This window comes from Cotesia typhae, unplaced genomic scaffold, assembly GCF_013202065.1.
Source record: "Cotesia typhae breed Kobodo isofemale line unplaced genomic scaffold, CoteBio_Ctyphae contig_44, whole genome shotgun sequence".
In the NCBI taxonomy this organism is placed as follows: Eukaryota; Metazoa; Arthropoda; class Insecta; order Hymenoptera; family Braconidae; genus Cotesia; species Cotesia typhae.
Window position 1 is genome coordinate 6109339 of NW_027423753.1, and position 22384 is coordinate 6131722.

General features: G+C 26.6%; 5 protein-coding genes across 14 annotated transcripts; 3 read left to right on the top strand and 2 right to left on the bottom strand.

Annotated features, from left to right (window-relative positions):
- Positions 1–1536: 1536 nt before the first annotated feature.
- On the bottom strand, positions 1537–4946 carry LOC141528775 (motile sperm domain-containing protein 2). 4 transcript variants are annotated; one of them, XM_074244998.1, is made up of 9 exons: positions 4928–4946; positions 4547–4659; positions 4093–4242; positions 3828–4005; positions 3306–3748; positions 3133–3239; positions 2863–3063; positions 2365–2487; positions 1537–2296 (listed from the first exon to the last, which is right to left on the bottom strand). In XM_074244998.1, the coding sequence occupies exons 2-9, from the start codon at positions 4608–4610 to the stop codon at positions 2114–2116; spliced, it is 1449 nt and encodes a 482-aa protein (XP_074101099.1). In that variant the 5' UTR covers positions 4611–4659; positions 4928–4946; the 3' UTR covers positions 1537–2113. The 4 variants fall into 4 exon arrangements, with proteins under 4 accessions (XP_074101099.1, XP_074101096.1, XP_074101098.1 ...); XM_074244995.1 differs by lacking the exon at positions 4928–4946 and adding an exon at positions 4759–4888; XM_074244997.1 differs by lacking the exon at positions 4928–4946 and adding an exon at positions 4792–4816.
- Positions 4947–8389: 3443 nt separating this feature from the next.
- On the bottom strand, positions 8390–20732 carry LOC141529015 (uncharacterized). 7 transcript variants are annotated; one of them, XM_074245348.1, is made up of 4 exons: positions 10868–10985; positions 9685–9769; positions 9507–9611; positions 8390–8974 (listed from the first exon to the last, which is right to left on the bottom strand). In XM_074245348.1, exons 1-4 carry the CDS (start codon positions 10979–10981, stop codon positions 8970–8972), a joined length of 309 nt encoding a protein of 102 aa, XP_074101449.1. In that variant the 5' UTR covers positions 10982–10985; the 3' UTR covers positions 8390–8969. The 7 variants fall into 7 exon arrangements, 2 of the variants coding, with proteins under 2 accessions (XP_074101449.1, XP_074101447.1); XR_012479497.1 differs by lacking the exons at positions 8390–8974; positions 10868–10985 and adding an exon at positions 20604–20732 and having other exon boundaries at positions 8981–9611; positions 9685–9753; XR_012479494.1 differs by lacking the exons at positions 8390–8974; positions 10868–10985 and adding an exon at positions 20604–20647 and having other exon boundaries at positions 8981–9611.
- Positions 10947–15010, top strand: LOC141529008 (uncharacterized). Its single transcript, XM_074245337.1, has 3 exons — positions 10947–11651; positions 12213–12732; positions 12805–15010. The coding sequence occupies exons 1-3, from the start codon at positions 11298–11300 to the stop codon at positions 14736–14738; spliced, it is 2808 nt and encodes a 935-aa protein (XP_074101438.1). The 5' UTR covers positions 10947–11297; the 3' UTR covers positions 14739–15010.
- Positions 15957–20087, top strand: LOC141528566 (uncharacterized). The gene is made up of 2 exons (XM_074244685.1): positions 15957–16316; positions 17404–20087. Exons 1-2 carry the CDS (start codon positions 16026–16028, stop codon positions 18445–18447), a joined length of 1335 nt encoding a protein of 444 aa, XP_074100786.1. The 5' UTR covers positions 15957–16025; the 3' UTR covers positions 18448–20087.
- On the top strand, positions 20468–22123 carry LOC141529011 (uncharacterized). The gene is made up of 2 exons (XM_074245342.1): positions 20468–20884; positions 20976–22123. Exons 1-2 carry the CDS (start codon positions 20579–20581, stop codon positions 21993–21995), a joined length of 1326 nt encoding a protein of 441 aa, XP_074101443.1. The 5' UTR covers positions 20468–20578; the 3' UTR covers positions 21996–22123.
- The last annotated feature ends 261 nt before the right edge of the window (positions 22124–22384 follow it).

Here is a 22384-nt window from a genome sequence, read left to right on the forward strand (position 1 = left end):
AATTAAAAATGAATTTTGTACATCAGCATGCTGTCAGAGTTTTAGGTTAGATTCATAATTTTTCACTAATAAATGTGACATACTTACTAAGAAATATTAAATTGAGTTTTTATACAATAATTAGGTTCTCAGTTATACATACACACCGTTTTTTTTATAAATTATTAATTACTACTTATATTTATGACTGTTAAAACTCACTGTCTCACTAACTGGGACTATAAACAAAATCATATGTCCATGTTGCGCGAGACACCTAATAAAGTGTCTCATAAAACCGTACATGCAAGCAAATAACTGTACGTATTATGAGACACCCAAAAATTAAATACTTTTGTTAAAAATAACTTAAAAATACTTATACTCACTCAATTTACAACTCTTTAGCTTTCAATTAATATGTAACACGTGAATAAAAGTCACAAAAACAATGTTTTTACCAGGCTACAAAATTGGATACTCGTCGCTGTTTCACTCCTTTTAAAAGTCTGTAAGAGCGCAAATTTTAAGCCAAGCAATTTCAAATATTTTTTAATTATATCTATTAAATTAATCATAAAATTAAAGGATCATCTTAGAAACTTAGTTAAATACCGATTTATTATAATTTTTATATTCAAGTTAACTCGATCTTTTTTTTTTATTTATCGCATAATTCAGTCCTGTATCATAAATATGGACACTGTCTCATAATAGGGCCCTTTACCTTACTTATTTCATGAAAAAGGTACTTTCGCCTGTTTCATTTCGGAGAGGTATTTTATTATTTTTAAATTTATTTTTTTATAATATTGAAAATAGATTAACTATTTTTTTTATTCAATAAAAAATTTTTGATTGAGTTTGGGAAATTACATGTTAATTTTTTTTAATAATTTATATAGTATTAAATTTATTTATGACAAAATTTGTAAATTATCTGTATACCATTTTCAATCAAGTTGGCACAAATAATTTACTCAGTGAAACGTAAATACAAGACATTGTTCTAAAATTAAGTAAATTTTTCTAAAAAATAAATGACACTGAAGTTAGCAGACGTCTAAAATCTTTGATTTTTTTTATTAATTGAATTTCAACTAAAAAGATATTTCTAAAAAATTGCACTTATAGTTTTTCAAGTTTTTTACATGTGAGAATTTTTTTTTAATTTTTTAATCGAAATTTTTTCAATAAAAAAATTTCTAAATGTTGGCTAACTTCATTTTCATAAAAATAATCCATTAAATTTCAAATATAAAAAACTGATAATAAATGGAAAAATCAACGAGTACTTTGGGAAAAAAAAAAAAAAAAAAAAAAAAAATTAAATTTTTCCTGAATTTTATTCCATTAATATTTATTTATAATTATTAGTCATAATAGTTTAAAAAAATCATCAAAAGCCTTACAGCGAGAAATAAAAAGGTTTTTATTTTAAAAGCATATATTACAAGAATTGAAGTTATTTGATGTAAATAAATAATAATACAACGGTTTCATAACTCATTGGTTTTATATAATTTTCTAACAGGCTTTTTTATACAAATTACAAAGTTTGCTTTTTTTTTTTTTTTTTTTTCCAGTGCTCGTTACAATCGAGCGATATAAATTATTTTTCAATAGATTATAAAATATAATTACGTATAGTTAATTTTTTTCAACAATTCAATATATTCGTGTGCTATTATTTTTTATTTTTGTAAATTTATAGTTTTAATAATTGTGTAAATGTTGTTTGCGCGTTATCACACGGAATTTATTACTCGTTATTACAATAATTATGTATAAATATTGATAGAAAAAGCTTATAAAAATATTTCCCCTTCACAATGCATTTATTTATAATTATTTAAAATTTTAATATTTTAATGGATCTGTTCTATAAATTAAATAATGAAGAGGAAGTAAAAAAAATAATTACTCAGTACAAAAGGAATGGTTGTAAATGCTTTGATAAAAAAAATTAATATATACAAGGCATTCAAATTTAAATATTAAAAAAATTTATAACAAATAAATCGTGGTACGGATAATTTGTTTATAACCGATCGGAAACATAAGATCTTTTTTTTTAGTAATTGTAGTAATTGTTTTTCAAACATTGATAAGACTAGCAGCCACAGGCCTTATATTAAAGATGTGAATGAGTGTGACAACTCTGATCGTTACCTAGCACTTGTTCAATATCTGAACGTAAAATATAAACAATTGCTACCGCAGCTACCGCAGCCCATATTATTGATATTATCATTACGTGTTTAACGTTACGTAGCTCTTTATGTAATTTGCCGTGACATTCTTCTAAGTGCGCAATCTGTAAAAAAAATAAAAGATAATACAATCAACGTGGAATATTTGAATTAAATCATTTTAAGTATTTACTTTTGCATGTAATGAATCAGTTGTTCTATCAGTATTAGTTAGGCTTGAAGATAAAGTTGATGCTGATTCATTCATTCCATCACGGCAAAAAACTTTATGCTGTTCAGCTGATTTTCCATTAGTCTGAATATAAAATTTTCATTTAGTTAATTAAATTACTTATGACTAATTATTATATACACCTAACGAATTTTTTAGGTCATCAGAGTTGAACATTCTTTCGTAATTTACTTTAATTTTCATTAAAATAAAATACACATAATTTTTACATGGTGAAAATTTAATTACAAATTTGATGTAAATTCTATAAAACTGGATTAGACTTTACTCAACTAAATCAATAATCTTCAAATTTTTTCATCAATCTAGCGTGTAATAGAATATAAAAAAGAAAGTTTGATGATTGACCAATTTGAACATTTTCTTTAGTCCGAAAGCAACATGGCCTTACTTTCACATATCCATAATTAATGACGAGAAAAAAAAAATAAAATTTACCTTCCAAAATTCAGTTAAGTCCTCAGAACTCATCTTAGAATCTTTGAGAGGAAGACACATTACTAGAAATTTATCTTGGTGTAATAAAGCACGTAAATTGAAGCCAGGTTGTAACGATACTGTTACAGTAGCCTGCATTCCCGGCGCTAATACACCAGTACTTCTACGTACTCGAAATTTCTCAGGTGCTGTTGTTTTTATCTAAAAAATAAAATAATATTGATAAAGAATAATTAGATAGAAAAAATTATTGAATAAGAAAGAATGAACCTTGTACGAAAGGAATTTTTCAGTAGTTGTATTTTTTAAAACAATAGTACCAGTTATTTCAGGCCCTTCTTTATTGAATGAAATAACATCTGGACTGATAGCAAGCACTGAAAATTTTTAATTTATTATTAATAGTTGAATAAACGCTAATAAAATTAAACTTAAAAGCATACTAGATTCTTCTGGAGATTGATCACCAAATCCACTGGATGGCATTTCAGTCAATGGAGAATTTTCAGCAAAGTGAACTTTTTTATTGTCCAGTTTACCATTGACAATTAGTGAATTAGTACGAACTTCTGGTATAAACTTAAAGACATACTCATTAGTTCCACCCCAACTTTTTAAAGCCACATTCGAATCAATTAGGTCCTTGAGCCCAGTTTTGTTAACTTGTTTTATTTTTGGTATTGCTGGAGGTGGAAGCCATGATTTTATTATTTTCAAAGCCGCATTCAGTACCCATGGCAAGTCCAGTAGAATAATATTGTTCAGAAAATTTGGATAGTAATGCTTCAGAAGATTAATTATATATTTTATAAACTCTAAATCTGTGTTAGATAAGCCTGTATCACTCATATCAAAGAATAATGTTATTTGGTCACCATTTCCCTCTCTAAATAAGTAAAAATCATTTAGCAAATCAATTAAATAAGGTAATAAATATAAATATGCTACATAAAATAAAAATTAACCTTTCAAGTCTTTCTAGCCAGTAGATAACACATCGTTGTAATTCTTCAAAGTCTCTAGCACCTCTTACGTGTAATTTCGAACGAATAACAAACAATGTCTTGCCGTCTTTATCTTTTCCATAGCCGAAGAAAACTCCATCTTCTAAATATTCACGTTTGACGTTTTCCTCGTTGATATCTGTAAACATTTTTAATAATATGTATTGACTGATGACAGTAAAAATGTCAGCAAAATTAAGATTAAATTAATAAAATAAAAAATAACCATTAGCTCCAACTTTTTGTCTCCATTCACAGCTATTCCACATCATATTAAGAGCATCATCAACCTTGAATTCGCTGTGCTCTATAAACCTTCTCAACCAGTCATCTCGTGTTTTAACTCTCACAATATCATCAGAATGAAAATTATTACCTGAAAATAATGAATATAATAACAAAAATAAAAAGATATCAATGACGCAATTTGATCATAACATTGAACATTGAAATGAGAAAAAATATTAACGATCGTTTTAAAAATATCTTCAATGTTAATAATTGATTAATGAACTTGTACATATCGACCTTTGTTCTCAGTTATCCAGAAGACAAAAAATTATAAATTTTTATAAAAATCTCAATAAATATTCATTTTCTCATCTCGAATAAGGTTTTTTTTTTTTTTTTTTTTTATCGGATCAATACAGTAATATAAAAATAATAGTAAAATAATTTACCTTCATCTTCCAATTTTTTCAAGAATTTTTCTCTCAATTCACTAATCTGTTGTTGTAATTCCATATTTATTTATTATTACAAAACACCAATGATGACACTTTGACCGTTCGGACTGCAAGTGATAACGAAATAAATATATAATTTGATTAACATGTAATGGCTTAAAAAATAAAAAGTATAAATATTAATAAAATAAAAAAGATATTGATACAGTATAATGGATGTAAAATGAATGACTCTGTACTGTGTATTGTGACTTAATTTATAACATAGATGAGCAACAACTCTACAGACAAACTGACATATGCAATAAGTATTACAAAGATACCCAGACCCAGACCCAGCACACCAGCGCAGATATAGATGATATTGAAAGTTACCAGCGCCTCTCAGCGTATGTTTACCGTGGTATCAATTAACAATAACTAGCTTGGTATGTGTGGTATGTCAGCAATCACTTGTCAATATATTATTTTCTATTGACAAATAATTATTAATTATTTATTGCATACACACAACCAAATTCTCCATTCACATACATGTCACTCGTTTGACATCTGCATCAAATACTTATGGTGACCAGTTGTTGACGGTTTTTGTAGGTTTATTTATTTATTTTTTTTTTTTCAACATTTAATATCGTTGAAAGTTGTCATGTAATAAATTTTTTTAGTAATTGAAAAAAACGAATAATTTAATTTTTACTTAGTAATGTATGTTGTTGTTAAGAGTATTATGGATAAAAGGTTCATTAATATATACATAAATACTACACACATATTAATAAACGCAAGCCTTGGGTGGGAAGAAACAAAAGAAACCTCATTGACAACTGTAGATAAGTTAACATTTTTTAAATTTATTTTCTATCTTATCGGCTGGTTTTAATTCCCGCGTTTTGAATACGCATGCGTATCTCACTGTCACACATGTCACATAATACTGAAGTTAGCGGTCAACTGTCAATTTTAAAAATTATTTTAACAAATTAATTACAATAAAAAAATGCTTCTAAAAATTTTCACTTGTAATTTTTATTAATTTTCACATGTGAAACTTTATAATTAAATTTTTTTTTTAATAATTTAATTCCTACAAAATTATAAAAAAATGTTTAATGTCTGTCAACTTCAGTGTTATTATGTCACTGGTGCTTGCAACTTCTTTCACTTCATAATTTTTTAATTTTGTTTAAAAAATAAATCTTTTCTATAAAACTATTCTTAAAAAATTCTAAATGTCAATTTTTTTTTCTCATTTATTTTTGCCATAATTTATTTGTTAAAAAATTCTAAAAATTAATAAATATCTGCTAAATTAATTCTCATACTTTTTTAAAATTCTTAGTGGTTTATCAGGCATTAATATAACCACCTATACAACCCCGAAAAATAAGGTAAATAAAGTAATTTAATATTACAGAGACAAAAGATAATGAGAAACTGTTAAAACTGGCAAACTATTTTTAAAGAAGATAAAAAATATTTATTAAATTTGAAAAAAAAAACTTAAGAGGTGCTATGGAATTGAGACTGATGAATAAAAATTGTCATCCATGATTTGCCAAAAATGCTGTGAGGACTATCATAAACAAAAGGATTCTCTTAATCTAAAGTCGAACAATAGCAATTATTACAAACATTTGGTATGTAATGAAAATTAATTTAGCTGATATTTGATAATTTTTTAGAATTTTTGTTACAAATACATTATGGCAAAAAAATTGACATGTAGAAATTTTAAAAAATTAAAAATGCTATTTTTTAAAATAATTTTTGAAGCAAATTTGTTTTTTAAATAAAATTAAAAAATAGTGAAGTGACTGCTAACTTTAATATCATTGGTATGTATGGTAATTAATTACATAACAATCATTTCTTACTTTGTATTCCCCAGTAAAACAAGTGTTTAATCCCCACAAAAAAATCCATCCGATCGATTATCATTAATTTGTCAAATCTCAGTGCTTTAGCACAAGTTTTTTTTACATAGTAAGTGTTTATGAAAATTAAGTTAGCCGGCATTTGAAAATTTTTAGAATTTTTTTTATTGAAAAAATTATTACAAAATAATAAAAAAACATTTTCATTTGTTAAAATATTGAAAAGCAATTTTTTAAAAATATTGTTTTACTCATAATTTTATAAATGAAAAAAAAATTAAAAAATTAATAACGTTGGCTAACTTTAGTATTGTTAAATGTTGGTGTACTTAAGTCGTATATGTTTAAAGGGTTATCAAATATAACTTTGGACTTTAGATTTATAAATCGATTTAAGTACAGGATTCATGTATTTATTTATTTATTTATTTATTTTTTTTTTTTTTTTTTTTTCAATTATTTCAGCTCTTAGGTCAACCCTAGTCTGGGTTGAGATTCATGGCTTGTTCTAGTTCTGGTAAAATAAATGATAATGTAGTAGCCAAAAAATCATCAATTGGTCGATCATTCGTTTAGAATTAGTGTGCGTATTTTCTAAATCAGCCTGTAGAGCTAAGTCTGAAAATAGCAAAATTTTTCAAAAGGTCCTTCATGAGGACCAGTGCAATAGTTCAATATCTATGAAATTCATTAACAAAATATAAATAAAACAAGTTATTGAGCCACTATTACCAAAATATGTACATAAATACATTTATATATTTAAAAATATAAAACGGATAACATTCTATCGTTAGAAAAAAATAAATTTAAAAAAAGTTGAGAGAGAAATTTGCAAATTTATTTGATGAGCTGCAATCGTCACGTTTCTTTAAGCTCCCTCTGATCTCTCTTGACATATCTTGACCCATCAAGCGAGACCCTCTCCCCCCAAAATTGTAAATGTATTTTGTGAACGACTCTAAATACTTTAATATGAATAAAGTCGCAAGGAAAAGCCGAAGAAGTAAATTATGTTTAAACGTTACATAGCATTTTATTTTTGATCATAAATAAAAATTGAAAACTATTTTGTCTCTAGAAAAAAAAGTGCATGCCAGCATATATTATTTATTTATTTAAAAAGGTGGTACATTTTTTCATTGTTGAAAAATATACAGCTAAACATTTATTAATTATAAATAACTTTATTAGATAATGTTTTTGACAAATGCATCTATAAAATTTTTTTTTTTCTATTTACAAGTAAACAACAGTAATAAAAAGAAAAAAAATGCCATTCGGCCTCACCCGAAATGGAAAGTAGATTTCATTTGATATAAATTTCTCTTTATTTTTGATATTATAATTTATTGAAAACCAAATTTTTAAATTAATTACAATAAAGAAGTACTGAAATAATTTTCTTTTTTTGCTCGACGGGCAGAAAGCGTCAACTTTCGGCCCGCTGCGCTAAACGAAGTTGCCACTTTCTTCCTTCGTCAAGCAAAAAAATAGTATGCATACACTCCTCGGGAAGTAAATAAGAAAGCCTCAGATCTTGGTTTCGCCTCGGCCAACAATTGCATGTGATCTGAGACATTTCTTACTTTCCTTCCCTCGGTGTGTAATATACATTGTGCATTTACTATTTGGATAATTATCTTGGACTTGTTCGAAAATTAGTAAAATCTATGTATGATTTTTTATACTAATGATAATAATAATGATCAATCGTTATGTCTACAAGTTTACGGTGATATGAATATTTTGTTCATTATTAAGTAAAAAAACTAAGTTAATGAAAAATATTTAATTTTAGTTATCATATCGAAGGTAAAAAGAAAAAAAATTCAATGCTATGTGTATCGAATCAAGGGCAGTTTCATGAGCTTTCACATGATTTTTCGAAAATTAGCTATTTTTTTTTAATTGAAAATTATTCATCTATGAAGCTACGTGATTTTTGCTATTTTGATAATTTTGAAGAGCAACTACTTCGAAACTAATTTACTGATTTCGTCGATCCTAAGACTCATGCGAGCTAATTGTCCAAGGAAGCTGTGTACCAAATTTCATTAGGATCTGTTGAGAATTCTTAATAGAATAACATTCATAAGTCGGTTGTAGTACACATTGCTATCTCTTTGCAATCAATACTATAACTTTTATAAAGTAACTAAAAAATGACAAAAGGTCAATGTTATATACGTAAAATTGAAGACAATTCCATGAGCTATCATATTAATTTTTCAAAAATTAGCTATCTCTTTTTAATCAAAATTTATACATCAATGAAATGACCAAAAACGTGAGTCTCACCATTTTGAAAATGTTAAATGGTCGCCATTTCTAAACTAATTGACCGATTTTGCTCATATTCAAATTGATTTAAGGTAACTTACTTTAAATAATTTGCCTTTTATATATTTGAATTATACTTTTTACTTCGATTTAAGTACAATTTTACACTTAAAACTTGGGCCGTTTTGTTTATTATTCTTAATTTGTTAATTATAGTGTCAAGCAATGCATCTGGCATATCATGGAATATATCTATATTATACTATAAATAGAAACAATGTGTGATTAATTTTCAATGTTTAATATCAGCAGTGATTATTATAATTGAATCTATACTGTTAAAAACGTGGCATTAAAATAATCATTGTAATACGAGATGACATTGATTGAATATCTAACTTTGATAATTATATATTTTATGGATGGACACTATCATACACTAATCATTATTTTTGTCTAATATTTATTCTAAGTTTGATTATTTATTTAAAAGAACGCACTTAACTACTACATTTGATAATAAACTTTCTTAAATAAAAACAAATTCAATGTATTTTTTTTTATCTCTCCGTACAAAAATGTATTATACCGCTACAAACAAAGTAATTACGTGTGACATAAGCATATAACGTTTCTAAACGATTATTAAATTAAGTAAATTAGTGGTTGACGTTTTTATCAGTCAATGATCCATGATATATTTAGTATCTTAACATTGTGTACATTATGTTGACTTCTGTATTTAATTTGATAAATATTTTTTGGATAAACTTATTCTCGACGCCAATACTTACCAATGTAACATGCATTCCAGATTGACTGTCTCAAAATTGGATTTACTATTTTCGTATGCAGCACAAAATTAAAATTTTTTTTTTCCTTTCGTAAACAACAAAATTCTGTGAAAAGAAAATGTGTTGTTAATGGTTACTCCAGAAGTAGAAAGAGAATTATAATTATAATTATTATTACCTGAGGGTGAAAAGTTTGAGCTGGTTGAGCGTGGTTTGCCGAACAGATGTTTACTTTGACTGACATTTTCTGTAATATTAAATAACTGCAAAAATTAATAAAATATTTATAATTATAATTTCTTCACTATACCTAATACATACAAATTATTCTTATGAAAGGGTATAAAAAAATATATTATTTAAAAAATTAAAAACTACACCGTAAAAAATTTTGCGTCATTGCGTCAAAAAATTTTGTGTTAAATATATGTCATTAAAGTTAACTGTCACTTGACAATTTTTTAATTTTTTTTAACAAATAAATTTCTTCGAAAAAATTGCATTTGTAGTTTTTTTAAATTTCTAAATGTCAATTTTTTTTTGTTTTTTTTTGTCATAATTTATTTGTTACAAAAATTCTTAAAATGATCAACTATCTGCTAAGTTAATTTTCATGTTAAATATTTTACACTTTTATGTGTAAATTAAACATTTATTATGTTAAATTAACACAAAAAAGTGTTAAATATTTAACATAAAAATTTTTAACACAAAATTATTTGACGCATTGACGCAAAATTTTTTATTGTATACTGTGTTTAAATAAAAGATTATTTTTAAAAATAAAATTATCATTTTTAGTTAAATATTAATTTTAAAAATATATCAAAGAAGAATATTATTGAAGTTTTTCAGTAATTTACTGACAATTATAAATCTATTAGTCATCGGTACTTGGCAATACATAATTTGTAAAATTTTCGAGACACAGACTTGAAGAGTCTAAACGTAGATTTAGGGAAATTTTCATATAATTATAGAAAATGAAATATCCTTAATCCAGGTTTCGAAGTATCATTAGTATCGTCAAGGAAACTATTATTGTTTTCAAGATATGACAATAGGCCTTAACATCAAGTATACCTGACTGAGTAAATCTCAAATATTAGGGTCATAAATAGTGTACGTGCGAGTCAAAGTCCAGTACATTCAATTTAGGGTCTTGTCTACTTATCTAGCTTCTGATGTTTATCTTCAATGTTAAGTCAGAAGTTCAGGTCTAAAAACATTTATATTTATAAATTATATATTTCCTTAATATATAGGAAGTGCAGTACGTAGAAATCAGTACGAAGGGAGAAGGGAACCAATCATCGTTAAACTTATTCTGTCCCACTAGTTCTCCTATTCATAATACTTACAAGAAGAATACCCCCGTAACCCGAAGAAACACAAAATACGTGACTGTCATTCGCATCAAAGCGAACTCTCGTAGACGTCGGTGTTTCTTCAACAGAGCCAGTGTTGAGTTTCATAGTCTCATTCTCGTTAATCGTTTGTCAATATAAAACAATAAACACCTTGAGATATCAGTGATGAAAAGATTTAACAAGTTAAAAAGAATTAAAATATACATGTGTTTTATATTTATACACATAAAACATTAAAATTTATGTAAAACACATCTCAGTTTTTGAAAATCTTGTTTTACACTTGATCACAGTTTTGAAGTTTAAAATCAGTGATTAGGAGTTACTTTTTAAAATTACAATCCAAAAAAAAATAGTTTAAAATTATAAACTACCGCCATCTTTTGGGTCTTATTAGTTTAGTATTTTTATTTTTGATATAATGAGTGCCAGTTACAATTGTGTGTCATTAGACGTGTATGTGGGCAACAACACACGTGCAGCAGTTACAATCACAAAAATGACGGGCACATGTCGACTGTGTTTGAAAGAATCAACAAAATTATCGCCTATTTTCTGCAATACACAAGGACGAAAACATTTTTTTGATCTCTACCGTAAAATATTCGTTTGCTGTGGTATTGATATCAATGAATATGATGAATTATCATCATTTATTTGCAATGAATGCGTGACCAAACTCAATGCTGCATATGATTTTCGTCTGTTATGCCAACGTTCTAGTTCATCATATTGTCGATTGCAGTCTCATACTTCCAAGGACTGTATATGTTCGGTAATTATTTTTATTTTTTTATTATTTTATTTTATTACTCGAAAAAACTTTTAAAAATAGTCTGATACTAGCTTCATTGTCAGTTAAAATTGGCGGGAAAACTCTAAAATTTTTAATTATTTTTATTACATAAATATTAAAGCATAAGAAAATGAAAAATTTTATCCATTGTAAAATAAAAAATAATAAAATGCTATCGGAGGTCGTAGATTTTAGTCAATGTTATTTACTATTAACTTTGTCAAAAAATTTTTTTTCACGATTTTTTTTTTATCTTTTAGACTGATAAAACTGAAATTACCAAATATCAAATAATTTTTATGATTTTTATAGAAAATTCATTATTAAAAAAAAAAAAAAAATACACTGAAAAATTAGCACTCAAAATTTTTACACATAAAATTATTTTGTCACATTTATTTCATGACTTTTTAATTTAATTTTCATAAAAATTAAAAAATTGACAGATATCAGTAAAATTCAGCATAATTTCAGATTTAAATAAACATTTTTTTAACACCTGAAATTAAAAATTTTTAAATTGATTTTTTTTTAATTTAGAATCCGAACGCTGAAACAGAAATTCCAAAAGTCAAGAAGGTAATGAAAATTTGCCAGTCAACGAACATTCATGGAAAATACCTCGAGAGAGTAGTCGAAGAGATACAAGAAGAAATACATGATAGTTTCCAGGTTAATGGGATATCAACAATAAATAGTCATGATAATCAGGTTAATGGGTTATCAGCAAAAAATGCTGATGAGCAAAGTGATAATTCGCCTGATGTAAGCACAACAGCTCGTCCAAATTCTAGTACCGTTAAGAGTAGTACAACTGGAGTTAGTATTAACCATGAGTCAAGCAAAAGTTCAGAAGAGGGTAATGAAAATGATATTGATAATTTGCCTTATGAAATACGCCTAGAAATGGCTAGACAAAAGTACAAAGATATTTTAATTCTTAATAAGCTCAATATACCTCCAAAAAAAACTGCCGACTCAACTAAACTGACTGATTTTAAACGAAAAGGTGATAACAATAATGTAGATTTTGGTAGTGTAGCTGGTGCAAAACAAAAAGGTATTTTCTAATTAATATTGAGACTGATTTAGCATACTTTAGATATAGATACTAATTAAGATTTAATTTTAGATGTTGACGATGCAAATAATGTTAAAGATATTTATGATAAAAATTCTCAAGTAGCAGATAGTAATAATAAGAGTATTAATCAGATTTGTGAAGCAAATATTGCTAATAAAAATAAAAGCATTGATGAAAATGCTGATGAACAAATTAAAGATACCGATGCAGCAGTTTACGCACAACCGATCATTGTGGGAGAATTCGACCACACTTATGATCTTCGAAAACAAATAATTGTTTCTTTTGATGAAAATATTCCAGTTGGTGAAAAAATAGTTATTCAACTTGATGATAATCAAGAAATATCAGCTATTATACTCCAAGACTCGGATCAAGGAACTGCTGCTGAAGAAGAAATAGAAAAAGAACTTGATTCGTTTAAAGGTTTCACCAATGAAGAACAAACTGGGGCCGCACAAGTTGATGAGGGCATTGAAGAACAAGCTATCAATGCTGCCGATCAACGTCGTAATACTAAAGGTGATATACTTGATCAGGATAATTACGTTTCTGGGAAAGGCAGTAGTTTAATTGTTAAAGATAGCGATAGTAGTATTGAAAAACCAAAAAAGTATTTTAAAAATAATCCTCAAGTGCCAAATAAAAGTAAGATTATTGTAGATAGGAAAGGTAAAAGTTTATCTTCACGTAAGAGGTCTAGATCTCAAGAATTTCATAATGTTAGTGAATTAAGCAACGTACCTGCTGTTAAACAAGATGAATTTAAACGCCGCAAATCAGGAAAGACAAAAAAGTCTAGTCTCGATATAGTATGTGAAGGTTTAAATCACGATGCATCTCAGGAAGATAGTGTTGTTCACTCTGGTAACAGCATTGAAGTTCAAGCCGAAGTTCATGTTAGGGAACGGAGTCCAGAATTTCCTGAATCAACTTCAAAAATAATTGGATTAAATAATGTAATGCAAGGAGGAGTGAATAGAAACAAATCTCAAAATATGAATAAAGTTAATGTTCAATCTAAATTTGCTGATGATTTTGATCAAATATTGAATCTAGAGGATGACATAGCAATTGAAGTAGCCCATAATATTGAAATATTACCTGATGATGCACTAAGCGTTGACTACACTGTTGGTATACCAGACGATGATATTCAAGACTCGAGTGATAATACCCAAGTGCCTAAAAATAATTTAGCTTTAATGACAGATGATGATAATAATATGGAGTTTAATCAAAAAAAGAATGGTCGTATTAATAAGGCGAAGAAAGATACGAGATTAAAAAATTCAAAATCTAAATCAGTTGTTGATGATGATGATAATGATAACGAAGAAGAAGAGAGAGACGATAATGAATTGCCTAAAGACAGCAATAATAAAAATAACAAGGTTTTGCTTAAAAACAAGAATAAATCTCGGGGTGTTATAGCAGTTAAAAAGAATGTTAAAGTCAAAGTTTTGTCTAAACGTCAATTGAAAGATAAAAGTAAATTTGTGTTCAAGAGACTAAAATCCAAGAAAAAGCCGCCCACCGATGACGAATCTACTGAAGATGAGATTGTAAGCAGTAGTGAAAATATCGATGATGGTACATCAGACATTGTCCAAATCGAGAGATCGAGAATAAAACAACCGTCCAGCACCGATGAAAACTTGGTAAATCGCGCAGTAAAAAATAATCACATCTGTAAGAAATTAGATAAATCACAACGCAGGAAGTCCAGTCCAGTACGTTCTTCTAACTCTGGTAAAATGAGAAAAAAACTATTCTGTAAATACTGTGACAAATTTTTTCTGTACCATCTACCATTATTAAAACATACACAAAAACATCATCCTGACGTTAGTGAAGATTCAGACATGAACAAAAATATAAAAGTTCGTCGCCATTCCTTACCTGTCAGTCAAATTCTTCATAAAAATTGTTATGTGATCTTAAATCGTATGTTATATAAAAATAATGAATTATATAATTAAAATTTATAACTGTTTCATTAATTATATTTAACACTTTTTGTAATGCAATATAGTTAAAAGTGTTGTTCGTTATGCTCAATTATAAAAACATTTAAAGTAACTTCTAGAACTTTTTTCCGTTGTTAGACGTATAAAGTAATTAGATGATATGAAAATTTTTTTTTTTTTTTTTTTTTATTAATTTTGTTTCTTTTTTCTTTTATAATAAATTTATATGCTTGTACTTAAATATTTATAATTAATATTTCTATGAAAATAAAAATATTTTCACCAAATGTAACCTTGTTTCATATGACATAATAAATCAAATTTTAATTTCAATTTACCGACTAAAATAATTTTTATTATATGATAGTAATTAGCAAAAAAATGGACAGATTTTTGTATTTTTTTTTCTAATAATTTACTGCAATAAAAAAATTGTACACTTACAAGTTTTAAAATTTTTGGCGGTTGAGCATTTTTAAAATTCTTTCAACAAAATTATTTTTAACAAAAAATTTTCGATCTTAACTAACTTTAGTATTAATAATTTTATCATATACAATAAAATTTTTTATTTCAAATTAAATGATAGTTACAGATAAATTATTAACATTATTTATTATTAGTTCAAAAATTTTGGCTTGAGCGACATCACATGGTCATTAATTTTGCTTCGTACATATAGTATATATCGGATTGAATAAAAATAAATCAATTGTTTGCTAAACCTAATCAATTGTTAAAGTAAAAAAAAAAAAAACAATGGAGAACTTGGATGTCGTAACCAACTCGCATAAGATTTGTCGAATTTGCTTGAAAGAGTCAAATAATTTGTCACCACTCTTTTCAAATGTTATTTATAGTAGTTTTTCAGGTGCAGGTTTCATTTTTTTTAAGATTCAATTATCTGGTTGCAACTTTCATAAGTATTTTTTATTACGAAAAAATGTTAAGACCTTGTCTCAGATGTTTATGGCGTTACGTATCATCTGGGCATGTACAAAGGTACAATACAATAAAGTACACACATTTATATAAGTAATTTTATATAAAAATGTACATCTATTCATGTGCAATGTTAAGGTTGTTAATTGTTATATTAACAATAGAAGATGTATCCAAGACGTTGGTTTAAACCAATATAACCAATAGTGTTGCTAAAAAAGTTGCTACACATTAGCGACATCATGTGATTAATTTTTTCCCTATTATTAGTACCCAAGTGCTTATTAAAAATAGTACTAACATATTTGTTTGTATACATAAACCTAAAATTATTTTTAATTGTAAAAAAAAAAAAAAATGCAGGTATCAACATTAAAAATAAATAAAGTTTGTCGTATTTGTTTAACAGAAACTAATGATCTAATATTGCTTTCAAATAATGAAGAAAAAACACAATATCCAGGTATATTAGAAAAAATACAAGAGTGCGGTGGAGTTCAGTTAAGCGAAGAATATGGAACACCTATTTTTATTTGCAAAAAATGTTTTGATAATTGTAAAGTAGCATATAAATTTCGACTTCAGTGTCAGTACTCCGAGACACAACTTCGACTGTTACATGAAAAATTTATCCAGCAATGTATTCAAGTAAGTATGAAACAATTCGCATTACTAATGCCAAAAGGGCGTATACAAAAATTTTTTTTCCTCCAACGAACCTAAAAATGTTTATTACATTCAGATATGTAAGGAAAGTGAATAAATAGTATATTACACACCTAGGGAAGTAAAGTAAGAAATGTCTCAGATCACATGTTTATGACCTCGGCTTCGCCTCGGCCAACAATTACATGTGAACGGAGGCTTTTCTTATTTTCCTTCCCAAGGGGTGTAATATACTATTAAGCCAAAAGGACGTATCATTTTTTTTAATCATAATTAATTATTATCCTTAAAAAAAAAAAAGTTATAACACCGGTAAAAATAATGACTTTTCAACTCATTTTATTAAAAAAGAATATGAATTTGAATTTAAAAAAAAAAAAAAAAAAAGTAACATTCTATTTTAAGAAAAATGTATTTGCCTCAATTCCAAAATTTTCATTTATATTGACCCAATAATCATGTCTTCACTGATAAAGTATAATGAATTATGTTTAATTGTACAAATTACAAAATCATATCAGATCAAAGTATTTTTTCAAAGTTTAGATTTACAGGCAATATATATTTATTATTTTTTATTTTCAGAAGTAAAAGATAATGATAATGGAGACGGCATCGAAGTACTGCCTAGCTAAATTGATATTTTAGTTTCTTCTTTAATCAAATACATATTCTCTTCAAAAACAATGAGTAGGAGAGTCATTATTTTTACTAGTGTTATAACTTTTCTTTTTATTTTTTTAAGGCTAATAATTAATTATAATTGAAAAAAATGAAACGCCCATTTTGGTTTTAGAATTTTTTTATCTTAGAGCCAAAAGGGCGTATACAAACAAATTTTTTTATTCACTTTTCTTATAGATCTAAATGATATAAACATTTTTAGGTCAGTTGGAGTGAAAAAATTTTTCGTTATACGCCCTTTTGGCTCTGCAGATGTTGAAATGCGCCTTTTTAGCATTAGTAACGCGAATTAGATCAATATGACTATTTTTATTCAGAACAACAATATAATTTATCTCATAGAATTCATTGTTACACATTAATTGTTTACTTTAATTAATTTTAGGTATCACATCCCCAGCAAAACTTAACAGAATCTTCAAACTCACCAACAGGAAGCCAAAACTCATCCAAATTAATAATTGATGAAGTTATTTCAACAAGTAAAGATGGAAATTGTTTAGATGCTCCTTCACAAACTGCAAACAAAAAAGCTGAAGTTGGTAGTATAAGTGAGAACAAATGTGTTAAACGAAAATACAATCGTAAAAAAATTCAATGCCAACGGTGTTCTAAAATTTTTATTAGCCAAGAAACTTTGGCTCATCATTTGTTCAATAATCATGGTGAAAAATATAAGTGTCTATGGTGTACAGAGACTTTTGATACTTTAAAGTTGATGAAAAGTCACAAAGTGATCCATGATCTTCGAGAACGTCGTAGACAGCAAAGTTATAGTCGATGTAGTAATGAGTCAGCCAATGGAACTGAAATAACTATTAACAAAAAGAAATTTCGATCTCTGTATGAAGATGATTATGATCATCAATTTTGTATTAACAATAACAATGATGATAAAAGTAATTCATCCACAAATACTGCGAATTTTGTCGAAAATGGAGATTATCAAGAGTTTAACAAAAAGGATATTAATGGAGGTGCTTCTAAAAGTAGCTGGACAGCTAATAATCAATCAATTGGAAGTCAAGACAGTCAAGTTGATGTTAAGAAAAATTATGGACCCAAAGCAACCACAGATGACTTAGAATTAAATGATGGAAAAAAGAAGAGGAAATCTAAAAATTGCTATCATAAAATACGACTTAAGGATTTTATTTTACATAAATGTGAAATATGTCGTCGTGAATTTGAAAACATCAGAAAATTGAATCAACACATACGTAATCATATTTCAAAACATGTCTGTAATTTATGTAATCAAGCTTTTGTGAGCCAAAAAAAAGTTGATAAGCATAAAAAAAAAAATCATTACGCAAATAAAACAGAGATTGACGAGTCAAGAGTTTGTTTTTTCTGCAACAAAGTGTTTGCGTCCAATCATCGACGGTTTAAACACGAAAAAAAAGTGCACTGGGAACTAGAAAAATAATAATCGTATCAAGATACTTTTATTTTTTTTTATGAGTTCTTGAAACAATTCTACATCCGAAGGTTAATGAAAAAAAAAAAATAATTCGGAGCTGCAGAGATTTTTTCCGATACTTCAGAACTTTTTCTCGTACATTATTGCTCATACTTGTTAATTTATCTTTAAGATTGTGAAACAATCAATTATAATAATTAATTAATTCTAATAATGATTTTGTGTTAAAATATTAATTTAGAAATGTGATTAACAAATTTGAATTTATCACAATATTTGATTTATTTTAAATGTTCTTTAACATAGTTAAAAATTATAGTATCAAGACTATTTATAAGTTGTTTAATTAATGCAAAATCTCAGTTATTTAGAATAATTTTGATTTATTTTCTAAATAAATTAATTTATAAAAATGAGGAAGAACTTTTTTTGAGATTTGAAACAGCTACTTTCGCAACTACTCAACTATTTTTTATAGTTATAAGAGTTGTTTTTTAATTAATTTCATAACAACGTGCTGAAATTTCATTTAATTGAAATAAAATTCATTGTTTTCCATGTTTTAAACAATAATTAATTATAATAACCATAATGATGATTTTATAAATTTAGTGTTGTTTACTGTTATTTTTAAAAATTTCAAATCAATGATATATTGATTTCTAGTAATAATTTTTCATATTTATTCTAATGATTATTTCATAGTTTTACTGTTATTCTGTAAATTAAAAAAAAAAAAAAAAAAACATTCAATTGTTTCATTTGTTATGAAAAAAAAGATTGCAATCACTTTAATTAATTGTGTGGTAAAATGCAAATTAATATTTTATGATGTAACCAACAAGTCAAAAGTTATAATGTAATTAACTTAATGGCTCTGCAGAGCCAAAAGGGCGTATAAAAAAATTTTTTTTCACTCCAACTGATCTAAAAATGTTTAGAACATTTAGATTTATAAGAAAAGTGAATAAGAAATTATTTGTTGTATACGCCCTTTTGGCTCTAAGATAAAAAAATTCTAAAGCCAGAAGGGCGTATCATTTTTTTTTCAATTATAATTAATTATTAGCCTTAAAAAAATAAAAAGAAAAGTTATAACACTAGAAAAGATAATGATTCTTCTACTCATTATATTTGAAGAGAATATGTATTTGATTAAAGAAGAAATTAAAATATCAATTTAGCTAGGCAGTACTTCGATGTCGTCTCCATTATCATTATCTTTTGCTTCTGAAACTAAAAAATAATAAATATATATTGCCTGTAAATCTAAACTTTGAACAAATACTTTGATCTGATATGATTTTGTAATTTGTACAATTAAACATAATTCATTATACTTTATCAGTGAAGATATGATTATTGGGTCAATATAAATGAAAATTTTGGAATTGAGGCAAATACATTTTTCTTAAAATAGAATGTTACTGTAATTTTTTTTTTTTTTTTTTTAAATTCAAATCCATATTCTTTTTCAATAAAATATTTAAAAAGTCATTATTTTTACCAGTGTTATAACTTTTTTTTTAACGTTTGCAATTAAATATGATTAAAAAAAAATGATACGCCTCTTTGGCTTAAAATTTTTTATAATGCTGAAGTAAGCCGTCAGCTGTCAATTTTAAAAATTTTAATTACAACACAAGTCAATTACAATAAAAAAATGCTTCTAAAAATTTTCACTTGTAATTTTTATTAATTTTCACATGTGGAATTTTTTAATTTAATTTTTTTGATAATAATTGCATTATTATAACATTTTTAAATAATTTTTAATGTCTGCCAGTGTCATAATTTTTTTTTGTCTTAGAGCCAAAAAGGCGTATACAAAAAAAATTTTTTTTTTACTTTTTATATTCGCGCAGTGTGGATTTATCAGAACTTTTTTACGTATGAATACACATATCCTTTGAAATTTCGCGCATTTTTAAATGCACCAGTAACGCCATCCCTTGTTCATTGAATGTCAAATAAACACAATAGAACTGTTTCATGTATGCGTGTCTAATATTATATTATTACATATATACATAATAATATATACTTATACATTTTATTCGCTGAAAACAGTCCATTTTATTTGTTTTGATTATTTCAAATATATAATAAGAATCAAAACAAACGTGTGTACATAATAATGGAATATAAAGTGTCAAACTTACTAGTGAATATTGATAATATTTGTCGTGTATGTTTGACTGAAAATGCTAATTCACTGTCAATATTCTGTCAAAATGAAACAGATGAAAAATATCGCGATCTTTTAAATAAAATTCAAGAGTCCGGTGGTATTAAAATCACCGAAGATGATGGTTTACCGACACTTATTTGCTCTAAATGTATTAATAATATCAACCTTGCATTTAAAATTCGTCAGCAATGTCAACGCAGTGATACACTGTTAAGATTATATTATAAAAAATTAAAAGAGTCTAACCTCAAAGTAAGTCGAATATTTTTTTTTAATTGTTTATTATTGTCTTTTAAAAAAATTTTTTTTCTAGCTCTTACTCGTTTTATTTTTTAATTCCTAGACTATACATTATCAAGAAATTCTCCAACCAGAGTTAATTACACCAGATATTTCACAATCCAGCCAAGATCTGTTTAACTACTTAGAAATCCAGAGTATGGACGTCGAAGAAGTTGTTGTTGGTCAAGAAGAGGTCCCAAGTGTTGAGAGTGCTGGAATGACTGACGACGAACCACCGTCTTACAAGTTAAAATTGCAATTACTTGAAATTGGCAGTACAACGAGCAGTTCACCGATTACAAACTCGCCAAACTCGCGTACAAAAGCTCAGAGTAAAGTATATCCCGAGCACCTAGGAGCTTTTGAGAATTTAGCTTTTGATCCGCTTCAGTTGCCGAGTGATAAAAAATATACATGTTCAATCTGCGCTCAGGCGTTCGAGACGTTAAAAATATTAAGACAGCATCGAAAAATTCACAAAGATGAGTTATATGTTTGTAAAATCTGTCCTGTGCGTTGCGCTAAGGCTGACGAGCTGGCAATTCACTTGAAATCGCATCAACTAACCCAAGCAGCAGTCGCAACTATTCAAGTAAACAATTATGACAATTCCAAAGACTGCAATGACTCCGATGTGGTCAACGATCAGCAAAAAATTGATCATTGCAACGAGCAACTACTCCGTGACAAGTCGCCCGACCTTTACGACTATACTACTTACCGTGTTAAAAAGTCTACGATCAAAGGATTATCCCCTGATAATATTAATACAAATAATAATATCAATAGTAATATTAACGATACTAATAGTCCTATCATTCATAAGTGTGAGATTTGTGGGCAAATATTTTCAAAAGAAAAAGGACTGATGCGGCACCGAGCTTATCACGAATCACGAGTTATTTGTGATATTTGTGGTAAGGTATGCTCTAATCAAAATTGGCTAGAGTCTCATAAAAAATTAGCTCACAGTGGTAATACTAAGTCTGAAAAAAATACATGTTCTTATTGTCAAAAAACATTTTATTTTAGTGCTCATTTGATATCGCACTTGAAAAGAGTACACCGAGCTTTTATTTAATGAACTTGTAGATTTCATACTACTTTTTATATGCCAGTTATTCGTAATTTTCATTTTATTTTCAATGAGTGTACTACTAACATTAATTTATATAAATATTATTTACATCAAGAGTTTATGTTCAAAAATATTTACGAGTTTTAAATGACAAGCAATCGCCTGCAATTAATATTTAAAATTATTATTAAATATTGATTATTTAGTTTTGTATGTCATTGTTAATTCTAAAAATCATATAAAATATTTTATTTTATCAAAAAATTATTAAAAGTTAACGAGTATTCATAGAACAAAAATATGATACTTAATGTTAATTTAATTATATTTGATTTTTCTTACTAAGTAAGAGACGTAAGCTACAAATTAGTTATAAAAATAGGTTTTAAATG